The sequence below is a fragment of the Marmota flaviventris genome, chromosome 6 (genome assembly GCF_047511675.1).
Source record: "Marmota flaviventris isolate mMarFla1 chromosome 6, mMarFla1.hap1, whole genome shotgun sequence".
Taxonomy (NCBI): Eukaryota; Metazoa; Chordata; class Mammalia; order Rodentia; family Sciuridae; genus Marmota; species Marmota flaviventris.
Window position 1 is genome coordinate 110,726,477 of NC_092503.1, and position 22,861 is coordinate 110,749,337.

At 52.2% G+C, this 22,861-nt stretch overlaps 2 protein-coding genes across 2 annotated transcripts in view; both read right to left on the reverse strand.

Moving 5' to 3' along the window:
• Nucleotides 1–277: 277 nt before the first annotated feature.
• Slc22a7 (solute carrier family 22 member 7) lies at nucleotides 278–5,390 on the reverse strand. Its single transcript, XM_027950471.2, has 10 exons — nucleotides 4,998–5,390; nucleotides 4,364–4,467; nucleotides 4,076–4,230; nucleotides 3,792–3,960; nucleotides 2,888–3,011; nucleotides 2,434–2,543; nucleotides 1,779–1,993; nucleotides 1,492–1,600; nucleotides 529–769; nucleotides 278–340 (listed from the first exon to the last, which is right to left on the reverse strand). The coding sequence occupies exons 1-10, from the start codon at nucleotides 5,388–5,390 to the stop codon at nucleotides 278–280; spliced, it is 1,683 nt and encodes a 560-aa protein (XP_027806272.1).
• Nucleotides 5,391–14,468: 9,078 nt separating this feature from the next.
• The window catches only part of Ttbk1 (tau tubulin kinase 1), a 36,238-nt gene continuing 27,845 nt past the window's right edge, over nucleotides 14,469–22,861 (reverse strand). The window contains exons 13-14 of the mRNA XM_027950534.2: nucleotides 15,555–17,140; nucleotides 14,469–14,859 (exon numbers count right to left, since the gene is read on the reverse strand). Of these exons, the coding sequence (XP_027806335.1) occupies nucleotides 14,469–14,859; nucleotides 15,555–17,140 (1,977 nt within the window). The remainder of the gene's footprint in view (nucleotides 14,860–15,554; nucleotides 17,141–22,861) is intronic.

A 22,861-nucleotide genomic window follows, 5' to 3' on the forward strand; every position in this document is an offset into this window, starting at 1 on the left:
ACAATCCACTGCATTCTGGAAAGTTGTCCTGTTGCTAGAAGCTGAATAGTCAAGACTGGATGAGCACAGGCAGAGGGGATCAGTGGCAACTTCATCCCTAGTGTTTGATGCCCCCAGCTCTGGTCACAAGAGCCTGCCCTTCTGTTTTCTCAGCCCCTGACTGTAGACCTTCTCTGGAGGGCTTGCCCCAATTCCACTCAGTTCTGGACCTGCATCTCTTCCTCCTGAAGACCGGGTTGGACACTGGGGAGGAAGGAGTCAGGAATAGTGATGGGGCTTAGTTCTGGAGCCTATCACTCCAGCCTGTCCCATCAGACTGGCCCAGGGCTCTCTCCATCTCCTGGAATACAAACACATGTACTCCCACAAGAGACTCTCACACATGCTTGTAGTGTGCACACATGTATAGACTCAACACTTTTATGCACATAAAGTGCATAGAGCATGCACCCTAAAACACATGTGCACACACTTATACATGCACCAAGTATACCTGTGCAAATGTATTCCCCTCTGAATCCTGAGCACCTGCATCCATTTGCATATGCTCACATATACACACCTCTTTCTCTCCACATCCTGGATGGTCTCTGGCAGCTGTGCTTGCCTCGTCTCTGGCAGCAGGAAGGTAGTGCAGGTAGCCAGCAGGGCAATGCCCCCATAAGCAAGCTTGGGCAATGACAGCCATACTCCATCCAGCAAAGCTGCCAGTGGGGCCAAAGAGCCCCCCAGTCGGCCCACCAGTGCAGTCAGCCCTATACCTGTTGGTCTGATCAGAGAGAGGATGAGGGAGGCAGGTTGTTCTCACACCTGCTGGGAAGCCATGCCTCACAAGGCTCCCCTCCTGAGTTAGCAAGCCCTGCTACCTTTCTAGACAGCTAAGAAAGCTAGGAGCTCCCACCCACCCCGGGGCCAGGAGCCCAGACCAGCACCCACCAGAGGATGGGGCCCCCATTTATACACGGTACCAATCAGGTACCACTAAAAGAAAAGTTATCAGAATGGGATAGACTAGTGTAGAAGAAAGAGGAAGGTCAGGTCAGCAGCTTGCACAGTCGCTGTGGTGATGTTAGAGCCGACTCAAGTCTAAGCCAGATGCTTGTAAGGCTCATTACCCCATCTGCCAATAGCTAGCTGAAAGGGGCCCTATAATTCTGTAAAGAGAATCCCCAAGGACAGTTCTGCCTCACCAGCCATGAATGAGATGGGATGGTAGATGGGGCTTCTTTGTGATGGATTTCTTCTGAGGCACCAAGAAGTTGACTTGGCTCACGGTCACAGTTAGAAAATGCCCCCCCGCTGCCGGCTGATGCCCCACCTCTTCCTAGATTTGGGTAAACAAAGCCCTGACCAGCCCTACATTCTAGGTGTGGTGTAAAGAATCCAGAGGCGGATGGACAGTGTGCAGAAGAGTGCAAGTTAAGGCGCGTGACTAACAAGTCCCGTCCCCAGATCTGCTGCCTGGGAACCCTGCTTCCGGGCTCCCCTCACCTGAGCACTGTAGGGTACAATTCTGAAGTGAACAGGTAGGCAGTTGTGAAGGCGGCTTCACTGAAACCTTTCCCTATCACCGCCAGGGCCGTGCTCCAGGAACTCGTCTCTGAAGGAAAGGGTGGGGGGGGTCGGCAGTGAGAGGTTGGAATGCCAAAAACTCCCCGGGAATGGGAAGCCCACCGGGCAGAGCCTAACTGGCGAAGAGTCGGAGCTCCGGGGGAGGGCGGGGCTTCGTGTCCAGGAGGCGGGATCTGAGGCAGGCACCGTCTGCCGGACAGGCTTACCCGAGGACACCAGCAATCTGATGCCGAAGGTCAAGGCCGTGCCCAGCAGTGCTCCGGCCTGCGTGAGCCGGCGCCCCGCACGGCGCACCAGCAGATAGACCACCAGCTTGGAGGGCAGCTCCACCGCCCCGAACAGCAGCTGCGTCTGGTACACGTTCAGCCTCAGCCCCGACAAGTCCAGGCTCAAGCCATAATAGGAGAAGTTTACTGAAAACCTGAAAGGAGTTACAGTGCTTCCAAGGGCCCTTATTGCACCTTTGTCCTCATCTCAGGAAGACTTGATCTTTTAGAAGGATGATCGCCGGTGCCTGGGACCTTCCCCACCACCCATAATCCCCCAACACCGGAGGGTGCAGCATGTGCCAGTGGCCGAAAAGCCTTCACTCTAATCTTCACAGCAACCCTGAGGCATGGCAACTAACCGCAGCCGGTTTTACAAAAGGGAGCTGTCCAAGGTCACACAGGAGCTAGAACCTGAATTCAGATCCACGTGACCGCTGCTAACTTCATCTTTTGACCTACCCCAGCTTGACTGACCCTCGGCCCTCCACAGTTACACTCTTATCTGTCACTCTTCTCATACTCAGCACAGGCCTGGAGTCTGCCCCTCCCTCCACTAGCCCCGCCTCCACCAGCCCCAAGTCAGCCCCCTTACCACATCACCATGCAGCACAATGAGATGTGCCGGATCTGTGGCGTTCGGAATAGGTCTAGGTAGGAGGGTCTTGGGACCACCTGTTCCCCCGTGGACACTTTGTTCAGGGCCTGATGAGGGAAGACAGTGAAGTTGTGATAGAGTTGGTCTCAACTGGGCATGGTGGGTATGTGCTACTTTCTGCTCTTGCGCTCTCTCTCTCTCTCTCTCTCTCTCTCTCTCTCTCTCTCACTGTCTTTGTTTCTCCCCTCTCAGTGGTGGGGGTGGAGGTGCACATGGGAGCTGAGAAGGGGGGACCCCAAGTGAAAGATGTGACCCATCTGAGTCAGGTAGGACAGCCTAAAGAGTTTGGAAAGGGCTTTTCCTATCACATATGGTGGGCCCCCAGGGAGGGACACTTCACACAGCCCCTCTCATAAGTGTGCATGCTCACACACACTAACTTCACTCTCACCTCCTGGCTCAGGCTGTCCTCACCCACAGGCCGCCCATTGAGCCTGGCACAGTGGAGCAAATACCTTTGGGCCTCCTCCACTCGGCCCTGAGTCAGAAGCCAGCGTGCAGATTCAGGCACCCACCTAGGGGACAGACAGGAGGCTCTTTAGCCAGAAAGTTGGTACTGTGAGCCACATCTCCCTTTTGGGAATTTTAGAGCTGTCAACCTCTAGGATGTTCACATAGTCCCCTCTGTCTGGAATGTCATCTACTTTTCAAGCCCTCCACAATTGATGAGGCCCAGTATAAAAGTCACCTCATGCTATTTACCCAGGCCTGGAGCTCCCCCAGCCTGGGTCTCTTCCTTACTCAACTGAAATGGTCTCACCTTCAAGACCTTAGCTCTCAGCACTAGCCACCCACTTGTCCCACAGGTGGCAGGAAAGCATAGGGTAAAGGAGAAAGACATACTGACATGAATGAAATACCCACCCTCCCCTCCAGTCTGAGCTCTCCCATGATGCCCAGCCCCATTCCCACTCCTTTAAGGGTCAGCCTCAACTTCTGCTTGACTCTGTCTTTGTCACTGTCTCTCCTTGCTCTTGTTTTCTCTCACTGTGTCTACCATCTGTTGCTTTGAATCTGTCTTTCAGTTCTGGGTTCTGTCAATCACTGGTTGGTTCTCTTGTCTCTAAATCTATGTTTCTCTCTGCCCTGTTCTGTTTTTCACTGTCCTGTGCCATCTTCTTTCTCTTGGTCTCTTTTTCTGTCTTTCTTTCAGTGTCTCTTATTGTCTCTTGGTCACTTACTGGTTTTCTTTTCCCTTCATCCTTCTGTCTCTCTGTCTTCAAATCTTAGTCTCTGATTAATTTCTGACTTTGGCTTCCTCTATCTTCCGCTCCCCAACTGCCTCTATTCCTCACCGGATGCTGAGGATGCCTATGATACAAGGCAAAGTAACAGCCATCAGGAGCCATCGCCAGTCCCTTATCAGGTACCCAGCCAAAGCCAGCAGCAACACGCCTCCTGTCCAGAAGGTGGAGCTCAGGATGCCGGCCACTTCACGGTGTTCCACATCCAGCCACTCCAGCTCTAGGCCCAAGGCCAGACCAGAGACAGGAAGACAATAAGCAAGGGCCGCCTGGTCTGACTCACTGACAACTTCCCTCCAGCCCTCTAGGCCCTGCCTTTCCCTTGAGTGCTTTACCAAGTGGCAACACAATAATGGTGAAACCAGCCAAGGTTGAGCCAGTGAGGGTGCGGGTGATGGCAAACATGACATAGTTGACTGAGACTGCAGATGTCAGGCCCAGCACTAGGGTACTCACATAGGCCACCAGCAGTAGACGGCGCCGTCCAAACCTGCAAAGGGGTTGTACAGGGTCAGCTACCTGTGAAGCTTCCAAGACATAGGTAGACTAGGCCCATACCCCCAGCTAGTGGAAGAGGGTTCCCCCCCAGCCTTCTCCTTCATTCATCCCACACCGCACTCCACCTGTCAGACAGGTATCCAAAGACCACAGCCCCCATCAGCACACCAATGAAGAACAAGGTGGATGCAACTCTGTTCAGGCCTTTCCGTTCACATACCAGATCCCACTGCAAAACAGGCAGACAAGGGTCTCATATGGGTCTAAGACCCTCTCCAGACTCTGGGGACTTCTGATAGATACCTCTATGCCAGAAAATACCCCCCTCCAACAATTCACTCCTCCTGTAGCCTCAGGGTCTTCTCATGGAGGGCCCTGACTATAACACAAGAGTCCTGAGTCCCCAGTCCCCCTAGGGAAACTCTGCTTCCATTCACCCTCCTCCTCCAGATGGATTATGTAAACCTCAGACCTAGCCAGAAAATAGGGAGGGAGGGAAACAGAAGCAAGGCCTCTGCAGTTTCTTCACCTCACTGCATCCCTTCTCAGGTCTCTGCCCCAACTTCTTGTGTTAATTAACATGAAAGATAACAGCAGCTCCTGAGGATGGGCCTCTTACTGCAGTCCATGGACCCTATCTACAGATGGGTAAACTGAGATTCTAAGAGGTAAAGGAATGTAATTTATGCCCACACAGCTACTACCCAAGGAAATGGCAATTCATCACACTCATGTCCCTTGCCCTCCGGGTTTGGATACCTCAGTTGCAATGGTGGAGGAGAATTCTGAGCGGTCGTATTCCCAGCCCTGAGAGCAGGGCACGGTTGAGGGTTCTCCTTCCAGCTCCCCAGGACTCGGTGCCTCTCTCCCCAGTGTGGTGTTGGGGAGAGTCTGGGGGTGAGCAAAGCGGAGGCAGGAGCTAAACCTGCCATCGGGCTCCTGGGGTAGGTGGGTCTCCAGCCATGCCTCCTGGTGACTGAAGTTGTCAGGGGTGCCAGGCAGGGCACAGTAGTGGGCAGGCACAGCAGCCAGGAAGATAGGCAGGAGAAAATGCAGGGGTAGTATCACTCGGGGCAGGGCCATTAGTGCCAGATTCCGCAGTTGGAAGGGTCCAAAGCCACCCACCTCATCCAGCAGTTCCTCAAAGCCCATGCTGCCCACCCACCAGACGTCCTGACACAGGCTCCCTTTGTAGTACCTAGCACAGCTCAACCTGCTCACCACATGGACCTTTGGACTATGGAGGTGGGGGTGGGTGGACTGATGTGTGGAGAGTTGACAGCCAGAATCCAGCCCTCAGAGGCTGACCCAGACCCAGGCCCTCCCGTCTACCCAGGACACTTCCTCTCTGGCCTAATTCCTGAGGGGAGGGGCTGCTGTTCATTTGCTCAGAGGTCACTGACTCTGTAGCTCTGGCACTTATACAGCAGAGCTCAAGAAAGGTGGCCTTGGGCCACTCCAGCAGGGTAGATGGGTGTGGTAGATGGGTGTGCAGAGGTGAGCCTCAGTCTCTTAGTCAGCTGAGCTCTTAAGGTTTCCTATGAAGAGGAGGACCCTGGGGCCTGGTTCCAGCTCTCCTGGGTACCCTTTGTCCTACAAAGCTTTAGGTCAGCTTTATCTCTTTGCAGCTGCAGCCACAGTCTGACCCACAGCCCAGGGTTCAGGATTGAAGGCTGGGTCCTCACCAGGTGAAGTGTTCTTTCTGTTGAGCCATAGGCTTCCTCATGTCCTGACCTAAGCTGCACCTGGTACTGCACTGGGCAACGAGGCCTCTCTGTGGGTCCCAGACTCATCACACTCCTACTTCTACTCAGGAGCTCTCCCCATGCATAGGATCCCTCCTGCCTGCCCCATCCTCTTATTTCCAGGAATTTCCCAGATGACTTCTTGGAGGGGTGGGGAGCGAGGAGTTTTGCCAAGATCCTTCTAGAGGAGCCTGCAATCCTGAGACCCAGGACTTGCTCAATCTGATATCTCATGCTTCCACTCAGTTCTCACTCACGGCCCCTGTAGCAAAAGGAGAAGAAGCCAGCAATGTCAGATTATTCTGATCTGATTCTCCAAACACCAATTTGGCAGGTATGGAATGTTGTTAAATTGTGTTCCAGGACTTCTAAGCTCCAGATTCTAAACAAATGAAATTCCAAAGGTGTTCTTTGAGAAAAGACACACACACACACACACACACAGAGAGAGTTTGAAAAACATTCATTTAATCTAGCTCCCACTTTGAACAGATGAAGAAAACACGACAGGATGGGGATCCGCTGGTGGAGGACCAGGAACTCTGACTCCATTCTAGGGCTCTTGCCTTTGACCTGAGATGCCAAATGCAGATGTTCTGGTCAGCTTCAAGTTGGCTCCTAGAAAAAGCTCTAGGAAAGGAGCTAAATCAGTGATGCTGACAGGCATGGGGGGGGGCAGTGATGGGGGGCAAGAGAAAAAGGGTGGTGGTAGTGACAGAAGGTGATAATAGTAAGAGACTCTGGAGCAGACTAGGTGTTCTGTAGAGTTCAGAGGTATCTTGGGCATGTCCCTGCCTTTAGAGAATTTATAGAAGAGTTAAGATAAGTTACACAAACCACACACACACACATATGCACCCCAAAATGTGCGTTGTAAAATGCAAATCTGATCCATGTTTAAAAAATTCCACCAGCCACTACTGCTAGAAGGTGAAAGTCCAGCCCTCAGCTTGGCCCATATTACTCCCCAAACCACCTACTCACCAGTCCATCTCTGACCCCTCCCCAGGATCCCCATTCCCTCCAGTTCTCCAAACACTAGCCAGTTGGTATCTCACACCTCAGCCCTGATCCTTGGGTAGCACTAGCTTCCTTATTATTCACCTGGTGGGTGCCTAGACTCCCTGAAGACCAGCTCAAAAGGAAATACCTTCTGTCTCTCTCACTCACACCCACTTGTGACCCTTCACACTGTTGGTTCCTCACTTATTTAATTCTATATGATCATATTATTTATACTAATTTTATAGTATAGTATAAAATACTATAACCATTTGCAACTCCTGAGAAGTTAAGGTTTTTGGCCACCTCATCTCCATGGCCCATCCAGCAGCTCCACAGTGGAATAATCTAAGGTTCTTACACAGAGCAGTTAATGAGGCTAATCTTGGGCATTGGCTGTGTGCCTTAATGTACACAGTGGAACTTTCTCTCCTCCTTTAATATCAGAAATAGCTGACAATCATACAATGGTCACCTCTCTCTTTATATTAGCTTCTAGTATACACATATAAATGTGTAGCCCCTTTCTACAGAAAACAATTTAGCAATAATTGCACCACTGGCTTTATCCCATTCCCTGACTCCACCTCATGTGGCTGGCCACTCTCTGATGTCATAGACTGAGTATGAGAGGACAGATCAACTCTGAAAAACCAGTTAAGAAGCTGGGCAAGGTGGCGCGTGCCTATAATCCCAGCAGCTCAGGAGGCTGAGACAGGAGGATTGTGAGTTCAAAGCCAGACTCAGCAAAAACAACGTTCTAAGCAACTCGGTGAGACCCTGTCTAAAATACAAAAAATAGAGCTGGGGATGTGGATCAGTGGTCAAATATCCCTGCGTTCAATTACTGGTACCAAAAACCAAAAACCAAAACAAACAAAAAACAGTTAAGAGCTGGTTTGATTGGATTTTTGACTGTTCCTCCACTCCCTTCAAACTGGGAATCCAATTTTGAATTCAGATGCCAAATTAGAGACCTTCACATATACCTAACTGAATGAAAAGAAGCCTTGGAAAAATAATTCTTTAATTGAAATTACCTCTAGACTTGTAATATAAGTAGTAGGCTTTGGGGAAGAATAAGTTCCTGCGAGAAACAATGAAATCTGTTTGCGTTTGCTTCCTACACTTAAAGCCTTTATACTTTTGCTCCTCTCTCTCCACATTCCCATGATTGTGTCTCTTCTCCAGGGTGTCCTCCAGGGCCCCCCTCTCTACTAACAAAAACTTTTCCCAATGTCCCTGGTCTTGTGGCCCCCATGAAGATCCTGAGTGTGTAAACTTGCCCATGCTGTTGATTTCTCTGGGTGCCTGTCTTCAGACTATCTTTGATGACAGGACAGAGCAGAAATGTCTTTCTAGGGGAGAGTGGGGAGAAGGTGTGCCGAGGGCTAGGCAGGTCTTCACTGTGGGGCACTGGGCAGTCCCTGACAGCCAAGCTGGGCCTAAAAAGTGAACAGTGGCTGGGAGGTCTCAGGTTTCTTTGGGAGGGGGATGGATGGACAGTTCCTATCACCCTAGAATGCTGTTTTTCTTGGCATGGCCTGTCCAGGCCGGGCCTGGTCCTGTTCCCCCTTCAGTTCCTGCTTCCCACCTGTAACCCACCACACTGCTCCCTCTGCTAGGCATTGTTTTTTCCTCTTCAGCTGCCCAACTCCTGTGTGGCCTTCGAAATTCAGTCCAAGAACATACATTGGGGTTCTTCTTTGATGCTCCAAGTTTAGGCTGGGAGTTCCTCCCTGACCTTCAGTATCAAAGCACTTACCACGTGTAAAGTGGTCATTTCTACCCACTTGCTGGAGAACATGCTGTGCTTTGTCTCAGTGCTCAGTGTCTGGCATAGCTTCTGGTGTACGTGGGTCTCAGCAATAGTCTACAAGATTAGTTGACTAAGTGGGTGAGTGAATGAATTACTGACTAATAAATAATAAACAAAGAGTCCATGGCATTCATTGATTAATCCAATCTCAGTAATAATCAAAGAAATTTTAAAATAGAATAAAATTGCCTGGCCAAGCATGGGCACATGCCTGTAAATCCAGTAGCTTGGGAGGCTGAGGCAGGAGGATCTCAAGTTCAAAACCAGCCTCAGCACTTATCAAGGCCCTAAGCAACTCAGCAAGACCCTCTCTCTAAATGAAATATTAAAAGGACTGGGGATATGGTTTAGTTTGAATGCCCCTGGGTTCAATCCCTACTACCAAGAAAAAAAAAAAGAACAAAATACATTTTTTTTTTTTTTAGTTTTAGAAGACACAATACTTTTGTTTATTTATTTTTATATAGTGCTGAGGATCAAACCCAGTGCCTCATACATGTGAAGCAAGTGCACTTAAAAGAAGGCAGTTGCAAAAGGATCATGAGTTATAAAATTTCATTTATATGAAATATCTAAAATAGGCAAATCAATTGATAAATAGTCACATCAATTGATGTGACTCAGTGTTACAGTGTGTGCCTGACATGCAAGAGGTCCTGGGTTTGATTCCCAGTACTGCAAGAAAATAAACTGTAGATTAGTGATTGCTTAGCATTATAGGGGTTTCTGGGAGAAGGAGATGACTACTAATGGGTAGAGTTTCTATTTGGGTTGATGGAAATGTTATTGGTCACCTGTGCTCCTTTGCTTAAGTTCTTTTCCCAGTCTTTTTGAAATACCGGGGATTGACCCCAGGACCTTAGGCATGCAAGGCAAATGCTATACCACTGAACCACATCCCTAGCCCTGGAAGTGCTCTAAAATTGGTTGCATAACTCTATGAATACTAAAAAAAACATTAAATAGTAATATTAACTGGTGAATTGAATGGTATGTAAGTTATATTTCAATAAGTTCACTTTAAAAAGTTGGGATAACTGGATGCTGTGGCCCATGCCTACAATCCCAGCAATTTGGGAGGCTGAGGCAGGAAAATTGCCAGTTTGAGGCCAGCCTCAGCAACTTGTGAGGACCTAAGTAACTTAGCAAGACCTTATCTCAAAATAAAAAAATAAATAAAAAGGGATGGGGATGTGATTCAGTGGTAAAACACTCACTGGATTCAATCACCAGTACCAAAAAAAAAAAAAAAAAAAAGATAAAAGGGGAGGGGGGCCCTGTATTTCAAGACTTTGTTAGGCATAAAATCACATTTCAGAATAGTAGGTATAATATGCTTCCTTTTTATTTATAAGAAATGTTTACATATATGGATAGACAGAAGAGTTATTATAAACATAAAAAAAGATCTATAATGATATACACCAAGCTGTTCACAAGAGTTGCATTCATGGATGGGGTCTTGATATTTTATTTTATATGCTTCTGGCATTTACTACAAGTATTCCTGATTTTGACATTTTAAACAAGGAAAGTGAAAGCACAGGGGGGCCCACTGAAGACCCTAGACCCCACTAGTGACTGTGTTGGAAAAAGGCGGTCCCAGGACACCATGGTGGCCTCCTCAGAGACAGTAGGGCTTTGGAGCCTGAGCCTTCCCCCTCACTGCCATCCCAGTGCTACACAGAGCCTGGGCTTGGGACAGAAATCGTTTATGCATTCACTAGGTGAAAGTTCCACTCCTAAGTGAATTTAGCATTCAAAATGCAAAAGGTAGCACACCCAACAGTACAGCTTCCTCCCTACCTGGGTCCTCTCTTCCTGAGGTGACCAGAGACTGCTGATTCATCTCACGCTCTGTTCCACCCAAAGAATTGTACCATATCCTGTCGTCATGGAAACTGGCCCATAAGTGTATATAAAGAGCTGCCTCTTCCATTTTAGAGTCTCATAGTACCCCATGATTGGGGTCCCCATCACATGCATGGGCCATGCTCTGTTGTCCAGTCCCAATTAATGAACATTTAGGGTGCTGTGGAACGGTTATTTTATAGGTCCACAGTTTCTTATCCAAATCAGAGACAGAAATAATTTTTTTTAAAAAGAAAGAAAAGGTAATTCAGTGCATATTCCCTATATTATGAAATACCCTAATAGAATCTAGAGCAGTGCCCCATAATCAAAAACATTCATATTTCCACTGAAAACATGTATGATAAGTGGAATTAATAAAGATTATAAACCATCCTGTCCTGTTTTGATATCAAGTGAGTTTGTACCAATCTAATGAAAAAATTCCCAGTTTTCAGAACTTTGGGGGTTTGGGAATTACAGGTGAGGCTCTGTGGTGCAATACAAAGAGCTTCAGTGAATAACTCTGGACACACGTAATTAGTGTGTGTACAAGTACATCCCTAGGGTAAATTTCTAGAAGTGGAGACACTGTGTCAAAGGCTATGTTCATTTGTGATTTTGACAAGTTTTGCTATAATAACCTTGCCTGTGAGCTGCTGTACTTTGTGGTTTTCCCAACACTCTCCTTTTTGTTTGTTACATTTAGGGCAATGAAAATTCTTTCTTCCTCCCTCCCTCTTGCACAAAGCCAAGATTTAGTCTCTGGCCCTCAGCAGAGGTAACCAAGGGGCTGAGAAAGTCCAAGCTTTGCTGTCAGGAGGCTAACAGGACAGTCTCCTTCCACCTGTATGACCTGTATCCATCCTGAGCTTCCATCCTCCTCTGTAGAGACAGTGTCAGCTTCCAGGACAGTCCCTGCCCATTTACCCACCAACCTGTCCTCTTTTCTCCTGCCCATCCCCACTCCCAGGGCTTGGGTTTTGCCCTCCCTCTGCCCAAAGGGAAGAAGAGTCCAAGCCAACAGAAAGGTCCACAGGCTTTTTAATGGTGTAATGGCTACTTCCCTTCCGAGACCCGATCTAATCATGACAGCGGCTTCCAGGGTGTTGGGGCGGGGATAGATGGGTTGGAATAGGCAGAGGCCATGCAGTGACTGGGGAGGGGTGGGGGAGAGGTGTTACATTCTGTTTGGCATGTAAACATTCTTCGGTGGCTTCCCACAGTAGAGGGTGGGCAACTCCCTGTCCCTCCCCACAACACTCACAGGGCTGTTTCCTGGAGCAAGCCAGGCCCCTCAAGGAGTTGGGGAGGAGGAAGCCCATGTACTTGGGGCAAGGCCTTTCTCCTGTGCCCCCTTTGCACATAGATTGACTGGGGAGGGGAGGTGTGTTCTGAGGTGAGTACACCCCACATCAGAGCCAGTGACATAGGCGGTTGTGATGGGGAGGTGTGGGGGAAGTGGGGTATGGTGGCGGTGGTAGTGTAACACTCTTATAGAGGAGGAACTCAAGACCTGGAGGGCCTGATGCAGGGGATGGATGTTCAGGGAAAAAGAGGCAGCAGCTGAGGGTGGGGGCACTGGGAGGTGTGGATCTCCCTGGATCTTTCCTAGGGAGAGAAGCAGACTCAGTCCCCTAGCCACACCCCTACCCCCCACACTGGCTCTTTCCCTCCTCCTACCTTACCTGGTAACATTCAGTGACTCAGAGGCCAGGCCTGAGGTCGGTTGGGTGCCCTAGGGAGGTCTAGGGCAGACTGGGTTTTGTCAGCCAGCTCTGGTGCTGGGAGAAGCTGGGGGTGGGATGGACCTGGGGCTCTCTCAACACCCTCTTTCTCCCAACTCCAATCCAGGGTGTTGTTGATCCTAGGGCAGAGGTGAGGCTGGGGGCCCTACATTCACAGTTCGGTTGGTAGCAAGGAGCAGGTCCAGGGCCTGGGCACCAGGGGTCATTGCCCTGGTTCCCATCTGGCAGGAGCTGATTGTCATTCAGAGAAGCTCTAGGTGGGAAGGAGTGGCCCCTCTTCCACCCCCTCTGCTGGACCCAGAGGGTGGTAGAGGGCCTTGGGAGGGCCTCAGGTTGACAAGAAGGGCTGTGTCTGAAGAGGTTTTCCTGAGTGTTCTGGAAGCTTCTGCATCAGCATGGGATGGACCTCAAAAACTGTCCACTGTGGTGTCCTCCCCTGGGCTGGTCTGCAGAGAAAGTGCCCCCTTGGCATGGAAGCAGCTGCCTGAGCCTGCTGACTCTCCATGAGGGAGTTCAACTGGCACCACCAGTTTGCTCCTGGGCCAGCTTCTTCTTAGGTGTCCTTCTGGGTGATGGTGGCTGGATGTGGCCAGACTTCTGGGGCAGGCTGAAGCCTCTTTTCCTCTTCCCCCTAATATCTTGGCTTGCTCTCTATGGCTCAGGGAAGGACAGAGGGGCCAGGCCAGGGGACAGAGTCTATAGGTGCTGAGGATGGAGGAGCCCTGCCGGGGCCCTGTCCCAGATGGGCAGGGTTGACTGTCTCTTCAGCAGCCAGTGGGCTGCTTGCCCCACAGGTAGGCAGTTGAGGCTCATGATGAGGTGGGATGAGCTATGCTGGAGCCAGAACCCAGGAGGAGGCCCCACATTCATGCTCCACGGAGCAGTGGCACTGCATGGACTGGGTTTAGGACAAGAAGGGACAGGATGAAGGGTGAGCTGGGAGGAGTGGGCATGAGCTAGAGACCCAACACACAAGTACACAATCGGAAAGTTAGAAGGGACGGTCTGCCTCCAGGGACCAACTGTCAGTCGACCAGTTCCTGCTCCCTCTGCCCTTGGGGGAGATGATGTCTGACCCAGCCTACTCCCCACAGGGAGTGACCCAACCAGAACCCAGACCTTGAATCTCCAAAGGGCCAGAGCAGAGAAGGTGATAAATAGCCACTCTCCACCTGCATGGAACTCAGGAGAGATGGGAGCTGGCTGAAACTGCAATAGGCAGGATTGAAATTAGAGGGCAGGAAGGAATTCCTGATGGGAAGGGGTCCTGAGCAGTACTATATCAGGGGAACAGGGGGAGAGAGAGTGAAACCTTTTTAAAATCTTTGTCTAAATTTCCAAGGGGAAACACTTGCCCAGAAAGCAGCCCACACTCCTCCCACTGTGTCCCCATGGCCCCACCCAAGTTTAGGAGGATAGGGGTCTCTGCACTCCAAATGTACAAAGAACCCCGTCCCCTTGCAAGAATCACCTGCCCACTGCCCAGGATGGAGCTGACTTCGGGGCAGGTCAGAGCAGTCCCCTCACACCTGAGTATACCCATGGCCCCAGGGTCCCACCTTCCCAACCCCATGGGGCTGACAGCTGAGAGGCCTTCCCTGGCCACCACAGGAGACAGTGGGGAGGCTGGAGTCTCCACTTCTGGAATTTGAGGCTGTTTCGTGGAGGGAGGGAGCATTGACTGGAAGAGGGAAGGAGGGAAGATGCTGCAGGAAGGGTAAGCAGAGACCCCTGGGGAGCATGGAGAGCAGCCAGGGCCTGGTGTGTGAGTGGGGGATGGCTGAGCCTTCCCGGGCGGAGGGGTCGTCATGAGCCTGCCCGGGCAGAGGGACAGCAGGAGGAGGGGAGGACGCGGAGAGAGGAAGGAGAGACAGCTACTCCCCTCCCCTGGCCTGGCAGGGCCAGAAGGGTGCGACGTGTGCTCGCGCACGTCCTCGCAGGTGCAGGCGGGAAGCTGGGGCGCGCATCGGGCGCGTAAGGCTGTGCTGGAAGCTGTTCCAGTGTGGCCGGCTGCGGGCGGGGGGCCGGGGTGAGGGTTGGGGGCCGAAGAGAGCCGCGGGCGTCATTATCTGGTCCCGGCCCGGCCCTCCGCGACCCCCGCCCGGCCTTTGGTTGTTGCGCGTTGATTCTGAAGTTTCCCTCTGGGTCCTTTCTTGGCTCCCCCGGGGGTAGGGGTGCCATCCGGCTGGGCTCGGCCCTGGAGGACACCCCGGGGTGGGGGAGGCCCAGACCGGGCCTGGTGAGAGGGGGAGGGGCTCTCTTTGCGGGACAGGGACTGGCTCCGTGGGGACGCGCTGGGATGGCGTGGGGCCGAGGTGGGGAGGCCAGGACTGCTGGGCGCGGGGGGCTTGGTGGCTTGGGCTCGCCTTGTGCCAGGACCGCGACCTGGGAGCTGTTTCGAACTGGGACGGGGCTCAGCAGCAGGGGCCGACCCTGGGGGCTTCTGCAACTGGAGCCTGTTTGAGGATCAGAGGACAGAAGGAAGGCAACAGAAAAGAAGAGGGCAAAGAAACAAAAAAGGAGAGACATTTTCAGAATGCTGGTGGCACTCGTCCCTAGAGGCTTGCATCCCTTGAGTCCTGCATCCCCAGAGCCAGATGAGACTGAAGAGACCAGACACAGAAGAGTAAACGGAGCCCTGGTGCTCCCTCCTTCCTGGGCAGGACCCCTAAGAGTCTCACACCCCTAGGCTGGGCTCAAAGAGCCTGCTGCAGGCTTTCTTTGAGGGCCCAGTTTCATCTTTAAAATGCTCATGCTAATCTGAAATAAACTGTGTTTGTATTAATATAAAATAGTGTTTTCTCCCAACTGTTCAAAGCTCTGGGCTTTATCCTTTGCTTCAAATGCCCCAGTGGTTCACAATGTGAACCCCGCTGGTCCCCATCAACCTTTCCTAAGCCTGACCTCCCTAGCACCCTCTCCAGATGTGCTCACCATAGCTAAACTCCCTTGAGCCCAGGGACAGGACTGAACTGAATCAAAAGTGAGACAGCACAGCTGGGAAATAGTAGACTGGAAGTAAAGCTGAGGGTCCCTCCTGAATCTTCCATAGCCCAAGGTTAACCTTGGCTTTGGCTCTGGGGAAGCCCCTACTAGTAGAGGCTTCTGTGGTCACCCTCTGCCCACCCTGGGGCTGGCAGGGGTTTCTCACCTGCTGGTGATGGCTGTGTCAGATGCTGGGGCCGCACCATGGGATCTGCCTGGGGGCTGCTGGGCTGCGGCAGGCGTGGGCATGCGGATGCTGATGGGGCGGGGAATCCGGCTCCGGGTGGCAGCTGCCCTCCCGACTTTCCTAGGCAAGGCTGCTGCTGCTGCGGGCTCTGAGGCAGGCGTGTCCTCCTCGGAGCCCGTGCCTGAGAGTGTCTCAGAGGCACGACGCTGCTCCTCGCTGGAGGAGGATGAGGCCCCCGAGGCCAGCCTCAACAGCAGACGACCCTGCCTCTTCTCCATTACCAGCCGTGCCAGGTCCTGCTGTGGCCGGACCCTCTTGTTCCACCGCTCTTTGGCTGACAGCGAGCCTGAGGGTTCCGATCCTGTGTCCTCCTCAGACAGCAGGACAGGAATACGGCTCCTGGGGCGAGGGCCTGGTCTGGCATGGCGGCTGGGGGAGATGGTGGCCATTTTCTCAGGGCCTGGCTCTGGTGGGGATGATGCTAGGACTGGCCCGTCAGTAAAGGCTGGGCCATTGGGCAGTAAGTCCGTGGCCACCTCTGAGGGTGTTTCTCCTGGAGGTCCAGACAGGGCACAGCTCTCCGTCTCGGCCCCATCCAGCCCTGACAGGGCGATGCCATTCTCCAGGGGCACTGGAGCCCCCTCCTCCATAATGCCCCCCTCAGAAGGCACCTCCAGACCCAGCTCGCCCCCAGTGCTGAACTCCTCAGGCCGCAAGGCTTGTCCTCCGGAAGACATGACGTTCAGGTGGGTTTTCTCCGCAATGTGCACAAAGGTCCTCTCAACTTTGGTGAAGGGTGAGGAAGTCACTGCCACACCCGCTGTCCCTGTGGAACCAGTCCCCATTCCTGGCCCTGCTCCAGGCCCCGGGGGCTTGGGCTCAGACTTGAGGACGGAGGACAGGGTACCTGGCTCCGACACGTCAAGCTGGCTGCCAGTGGGCTGGGGCCGCTCATGCTGAGGAGTGAGGGCAGCCAGGGTGCCCAGGTCAGGGTCGGGGGCCAGTTCGGCAGTGACGGGCGACTTCTTCATGTCGCCAGGGGAGACGAGCACCAGCGTTTTGGAGCCCTCCTCAGGTTCCAGGTCCCCGTCAGCCATGGAGGCCCGGCCCCTGGACTCCTTCTGATCGTCAGCTAGTAGTGTGGACGGGGCCCCCTCCTGGCTCCGGTCGGTGCTCCTCTCGCTCCCGTCACTGCTAGAGCCACTGCGGGGCTCCAGTACCTCCTCCAGGGCCACTGCCTCCTCCTCTTCCTCCTCCTCTTCCTCCTCCTCGTCCTCTTCCTCCTCCTCCTCCTCTTCCTCCTCCTCCTCTTCTTCCTCATCTTCATCTTCCTCCTCCTCCTCCTCCTTTTCCGGCTTCCCATTAGCCTGAGGCTGAACAGGAGCCAGCGGGACATGGGGGGTGGTGAGCAGCATGTGTGAGAAGCCCACCCTCCGGACCCTGTTGAGCAACCGTGCCCGTTCTCGGTAATCGGAGAGGTCTCTCTTGAAGTCCTGGTAGGGCAAGCTCAGAGGCACAGCTCTCGGGAGGCCATTCATCTCAAACGGGGGTGCCACAGAGAACACCTGCAAAGGGCACACACAGGGACTGCTGAGATTATACACCTTCTTTCCCTGGAGAAGACTTCAACTGCATCCACAAGCTGGGAGACCCCCCAGCCCCCAGGTGCAGCCACCAGAAAGTGAGTCTGCAGAGGGGGGCCCTGGGTCCGTTTCATTCATTGCTATATCCTCAGGCCCTAGAGTGATCTCTGGCACCTAGTAAGTGCTCAATAAATCTCTCAAGAATGATTGAGTCCAAGTTCCAGGTCCCTTTAGGTCCCAGACCCTGATCCTAATGGCTTTTCTGTCTCCCTGCCCTCTCCATTTAACCCACTCCTTCCTTCACTATGTGGATCACAAACCCCAGAGCCAACTGTAGAGTTTAGTTGATAGCAGAAAACAAGAACCAGAAGTTACCATAGCCACAATTTACATCTACCTTCCCTTTGAGAGATGAGGAAACCAGGCCCAGAGATGGGCGGCAAGAGTCTGTGTCACTTTCTGAGAGGGGCATGCCCGTGCCGGCCATGGATGGCTAGCCCTCTCTATCCCTCCCTGGGAATAGCTTCTCTACAGCCAGATAGCTGACTGCCCATGGTCACCAGAACCTATGTTCAGTGAGGGTGAACATAAAGCTGTACTCTGTCACTCAAAAATGCAGGCTGGGCCTCTGGAGCACCAATCCTCTTCCCTCCTGCGCTGGCCTGACCTGTCAGCCAGGAATTTGTCCAGCCCTCATAGATAGATTTCAACTCAACTAAGTTTTCCACTTTGAAGTCTCATGCAGAGCCCTTGGCAAAGTAATGGCCAAACCTCTTTTTGGATTTTTAGATGCCGGCCACATCCTCCCTTGGTCTGCTTCCTTCCAGACTAGAAAGTCCACCTTATCAGGACCTGCTGTGTCTCCTTCACCTCCTGGGTCCCATTCACCCCACAAATCTATCGTGGACTTACTCAGTCCACAAACATCTCTAGTGCCCACAGTGCACTGGGCCCATTGTGGCTGACAGGGCTTTGTTCCCCACTGGGATGTTGTTGACAGTGGCTGGCACTTTGTTAGCCTTTTTGAATACACTGGGCCTCTGTCTTCCTGAACTAACAGAACACAGCCCATCCAGACCAGAAGCCCCTGCTTCTGGTCTATCCACAATCCCTCTGAATCATCGCTATGTCTGCTCCCCGCAGCCCGTGAGCACCACTGATCCTGCCTGTGGTTCCCCAGCCTGCTTTCTCCATCCTGAACTCTCTCTGCCCTGCCATCCGTCCTTCTTGGAGCTGCCTGAGTATCTTCCTGGAGTCAGATCTGACTCTCTCAATCTCTATAGCAAACCTGCATTGGATCCCACAGTCCTCAGAAGACAGTTCCCATCCTTGGCTTGACACAACCCCAGCCACACCCACTCTGGCTCCCAACTTCTCTCCAGCCTCACTTACTGCAGTCCCCTGCCATGTGGCCCAGCCATTCTGATGCTGCCAGAACTTCTCTAGACACATCAAACGTTTCACACTTTGCCCAGGCAGTTTCTTCTGTCCCGGGGTCCCTCAAATCCTCTCTGTTCATGTGATAAAATCCTCCTCTTTTTTCAGCCATTCTTCCTCCACAAAGCTTTCCTGTCCACCCATCAATCAGACTTCAAGATTCTCTCCTTTCTACTTGTATACCCACATCTTCTATCTGCGTGTGTTCACATGGTTCTTTCTCTTATAAACAGAGCCCCTGGAGGGCTCGCTCGTCTTTCCTTCCTTCCTTCCTTCCTTCCCCCCTCCTTCTTTTTTTTTTTTTTATATATTTGTAGATGGACAGCATGCCTTTATTTTATTTGTTTATTTTTATGTGGTGCTGAGGATCAAACCCAGTGTCTCACACGTTCTAGGCAAGTGCTCTGCCACTGAGTCCCAGCCCCAGCCCTGGAGGGTTTTTTCATTCATTCACTCATTTAAGAAGTGGTCCTCGAAGCTGAACACGGTGGCTCACACCTATAATCCCAGCAGCTCAGGAGGCTGAGGCAGAAGGATTGCAAGTTCAAAGCCAGCCTCAGCAAAATTAACGAGGCCCTAAGCAACTTCGCGAGACCCTGTCTCTAAATAAAAAATAAAAGGGGCTGGGCGTGTGGCTCAGTGGTTAAGTGCCCCTGGGTTCAATCCTTAGAACCAAGAAAAAAAGTGGTCCTTGAATGTGTGCTGTCCTGTTTACCATGTTATAGGCTAGGAATCTGTGGATCAAATGTTAAACAAGATAGATATGGTTCTTGGTTTCATGATGAATGAGATGTCTACATCAGAAAAAGAAATGAGATGATGGACACTCCACAAAGGTTGTGATCCTATATATGCTTATATGAACCAGTTTGTATAGCAGTGGGCCTCCGGATAACTCAGTAAATGTCAGCTCTTCCTATTCCCTACTCTACTCTGTCTGGTTTGTAATCACTGTCCTTTCCCTAACTTCAGAAAAGTGGGACCCCACACCTATGGGGGTGGGGTGGAAACAGGAGAAGCTCTGCCACTGGGGCTCCAATGCCAATACCAAAGCTGGTGGAGGGTGAGGCAGGAAGCTCCAAGGCCAAGCATCTACCAAGGTTGTGTCTTCTCCTGCCCAAATGCCACCATCTTCCTTGTAATCCACGCCTTTGTCTTTGAGGACTTAATTGGGGAGGGGGAGTAATTCAAGACAAGGTAGTCCTGGGCCCTGCGGGACCCCAGCACACCATGAAGGGCCAGGCAAGGAACATCCTTGGAACTTTATCCTGTCCACATCCAGGCTGGAAGTCCCCAGAAATTGTTTTCTTTATCCATCCCCTTCATTCATTCTCACTCATCCATTCACTCGGTTAGCAGACGTTAAGTACTGACTCTGTGCCAGGTCTCATGTTGGGGCATCTTGCCCCATTCAGTTATGGATGTTAAAGCTAGAGAAAATGGCTGGCGGAGGGGAAGGAGGCTATTGTAAGTTCCTGGGTAAGTGGGAGGCGATGGCACTAAGAACTAGGGACAGACGGACATGCAGAGCTCTGGTCATGTTTCTCTCTTGCCTAGCTTGGAATTTGCCCTCCTAGCACCAGACACATCCCACCCAACAGGAGTGTCCTTTGGCTGCACCTGGTCACACTTTCTGTGAAGAACCTCTCTGTTTGCCCTATCCCATGGCTGACTTCTTGGACATCATTGTTAGAACTATCCTTTCCACTGCCAGCTGACCAAGCCCTGGATTGCTGCGGAGAAGTCCCGTCCAGAGGATGGGACCCTCACACACAGTGCCCACAGTAGATGATTGCAGGTTGACCCCTCTCTTCTTCATCTCAAGGCCGTCCCCTCCTACTACCTGGGAGAGAGTAAGAACAAGAACTGAAATCAGTTGCTTGTCATAAAACCAGACCAGGTCACCAAGACCTGATGAGAGGAATTGATTTGGATACTGTTCCAAATCAGGAAGCCTACTGACCAGGTGGCCCAGGACCTAGAACTCTTTCCAGTGCTTCAGTGGCCTCCCACCCCATCCCTTGGCAGGGGAATTGAGACCTTCTGCCCTTTGGGAGAAATGACTGTGACTTCAGGATCAGTACCTCTCCACAGCAGTCTAGACAAGCTGGATTTTCTATTTCAAAGCCCCCCTGCTTTGCTCCCAAGCTGGGGAAGGACAGAGGCCTGGCTCGGGCTCCTCCCTCCTCAGTTAGCCTAGCCCTCTCCCTACCTTCCCTGGGTGCCCAGAGAGCTCTTGCCCCTTGATCTTGTTGTGTTCATTCACTCAGTCAGTCACCTCTGGATGTCCCCAGAAGCCTGAGGACACCACGGGAAGGGCACGGTTATGACACTGCTCTACCCCACCTGTGCTGGGTACTAGAAAAGGCCAGTCAGCTCTGGCCAGTCTCAGACCTTCTTACTCTCTTTCTAGGGCAGTGAAAGAATTTGCATCATGTGGCTCCCAGGCCTGGCCTGGAACAGCATTTCTGTTTTTTTTTTTTTAAGTGCAGAGCCCACTGGGCACAGTGGCATACACCTGTAATCCCAGAGGCTCAGGAGGCTGAGGCAGGTGGATCAAAAGTTCAAAATCAGCCTCAACAACTTAACAAGGCCCTAGGCAACTTAGTGAGGCCCTGTCTCCAAATAAAAAGTAAAACATGCTAGGGAGGTGGCTCAGTGGTTGAGGGCCCCAGGTTCAATCCCCAGTACAAAAAATAAAAAATTAAAGTGCAGAGCCCGAGGTCCCACCCCCAAATCTGTAAGTCAGCATTGAGGCCCAGAACTCCTGCTGTTTTAAAACTCCCTGGTGATTTGGACTGAGTTCAGCAAAAGGCAGAATTGGCAAGGGTTGGATAATGGGGGAGAAGGAGCAGGCCATTCAAGCAGAGACCCTTGAAGAGGGTAAACGCCCCAGTCCCATCTTTCCCTCCACTGAGCCCAGTTGAGAGGACTGAGGTCTGGGCCCCGCCAGCTTCAGGGTCCAGCCAAGTCCATGTTGACTTCTGTAACACTGACACTGGGGACAGTTACTCCACATACCTGCATCCCAGTGCCCACACAGGGTGCATAGGGCAGCTCTTGTCTGGACCCCGGCCAGGCCCAGACAGTGTAGCACATTAGCCCAAAGTCCCAAGGTTGAAGGGGAAGGACCTGAGAGGGGTTGACCTCAGAAACTGGCTATCACACACAGTCTGCCTCCCCACCTCCACTCTGGAAGACAAAACTGCTGAGAGAACCACCCCCTACCTCCCCACCATGCTGGAGTCCTCTGGTCTGAGAAGAAAGGAAAGGGACCGTGAATCAAGTAGCCTCTGGCAGCTCTTTGGCCACATGGCTGTTTTACCCAAATTCTTCCCCTGTTTTTCTGCCCTCTCTTCACTCTAAACCCACTTCTGCCAAGCCAAGAGTCCTTCTTCCACTCTGCCACCCACACCCAGAAGAGTCACCCAGCCCAGGTGGGCACTCTGGACAGGGAAGGGAAAGGTGGGAATATAGCTGCTCATGCTGGGGCCCCACAGGCTTCACACCCTTGACCTCCAGGCCTCAGTCTCTCCAACCTTCCTCCTGGCCCAGGGCCAGGAGCTGACAGGTGTGTCCCTGTGTGTGGGGTGTCTTCAAAACGCCCTGAGGGTTGTGAATACAGCCCTGGCTGGTCCTTCAAGCAGATGGAAGCACCATGCTTGCTTTGGTTCCAAAGAGGAGAGGTACTTTCTTCTTTTGCAGTGTTCCTGGTGGTGGGGGGACAGAAAAGGAGAGTCCCTCTGGCTCCTTCAGCCTGTCTCTACAGTCTGTCTCCTGTTCTCTCCTCCTTAGTGTTCCACAGCTGTCATTCATTGCCTTAGTCTTCCTTCCACCCACATTCCATCTCTGCAGCTGCTGCACAATCCCTGTACTAGGTGCTCTCTCCTACCAAGTGTTCCCCCTTCTCCCAGGCAGGAGAGGGGACAAAGCAGTGGGGGAATCCAGTAGATCTCACATCACAGCAGGACTCCTCAGGGAATTTGGAGTTGGACCTAGAGACCAGTCTATGCACTACCTCCCCCCCCCATGAAAGAAGACAGTCGGGTAACTCAATTCCAAGTAGACCCTGCCTGCCTCCCTCGGCGGGTGTTGGAGATCCACAGACCTGGAACTTGGCCCGACCCCACCAGTCCCTGAGTCAACAACATACCAGCCGCTGCCCTCTGCCCAGCGGGCGCCCCCAGAATTGAGGTCTGCATTGACTAGGAGGGAAGGAAGAGTTGGGTGAAAGAAAGCAGGACAAGGCGCAGGTTCCTGGAAGGC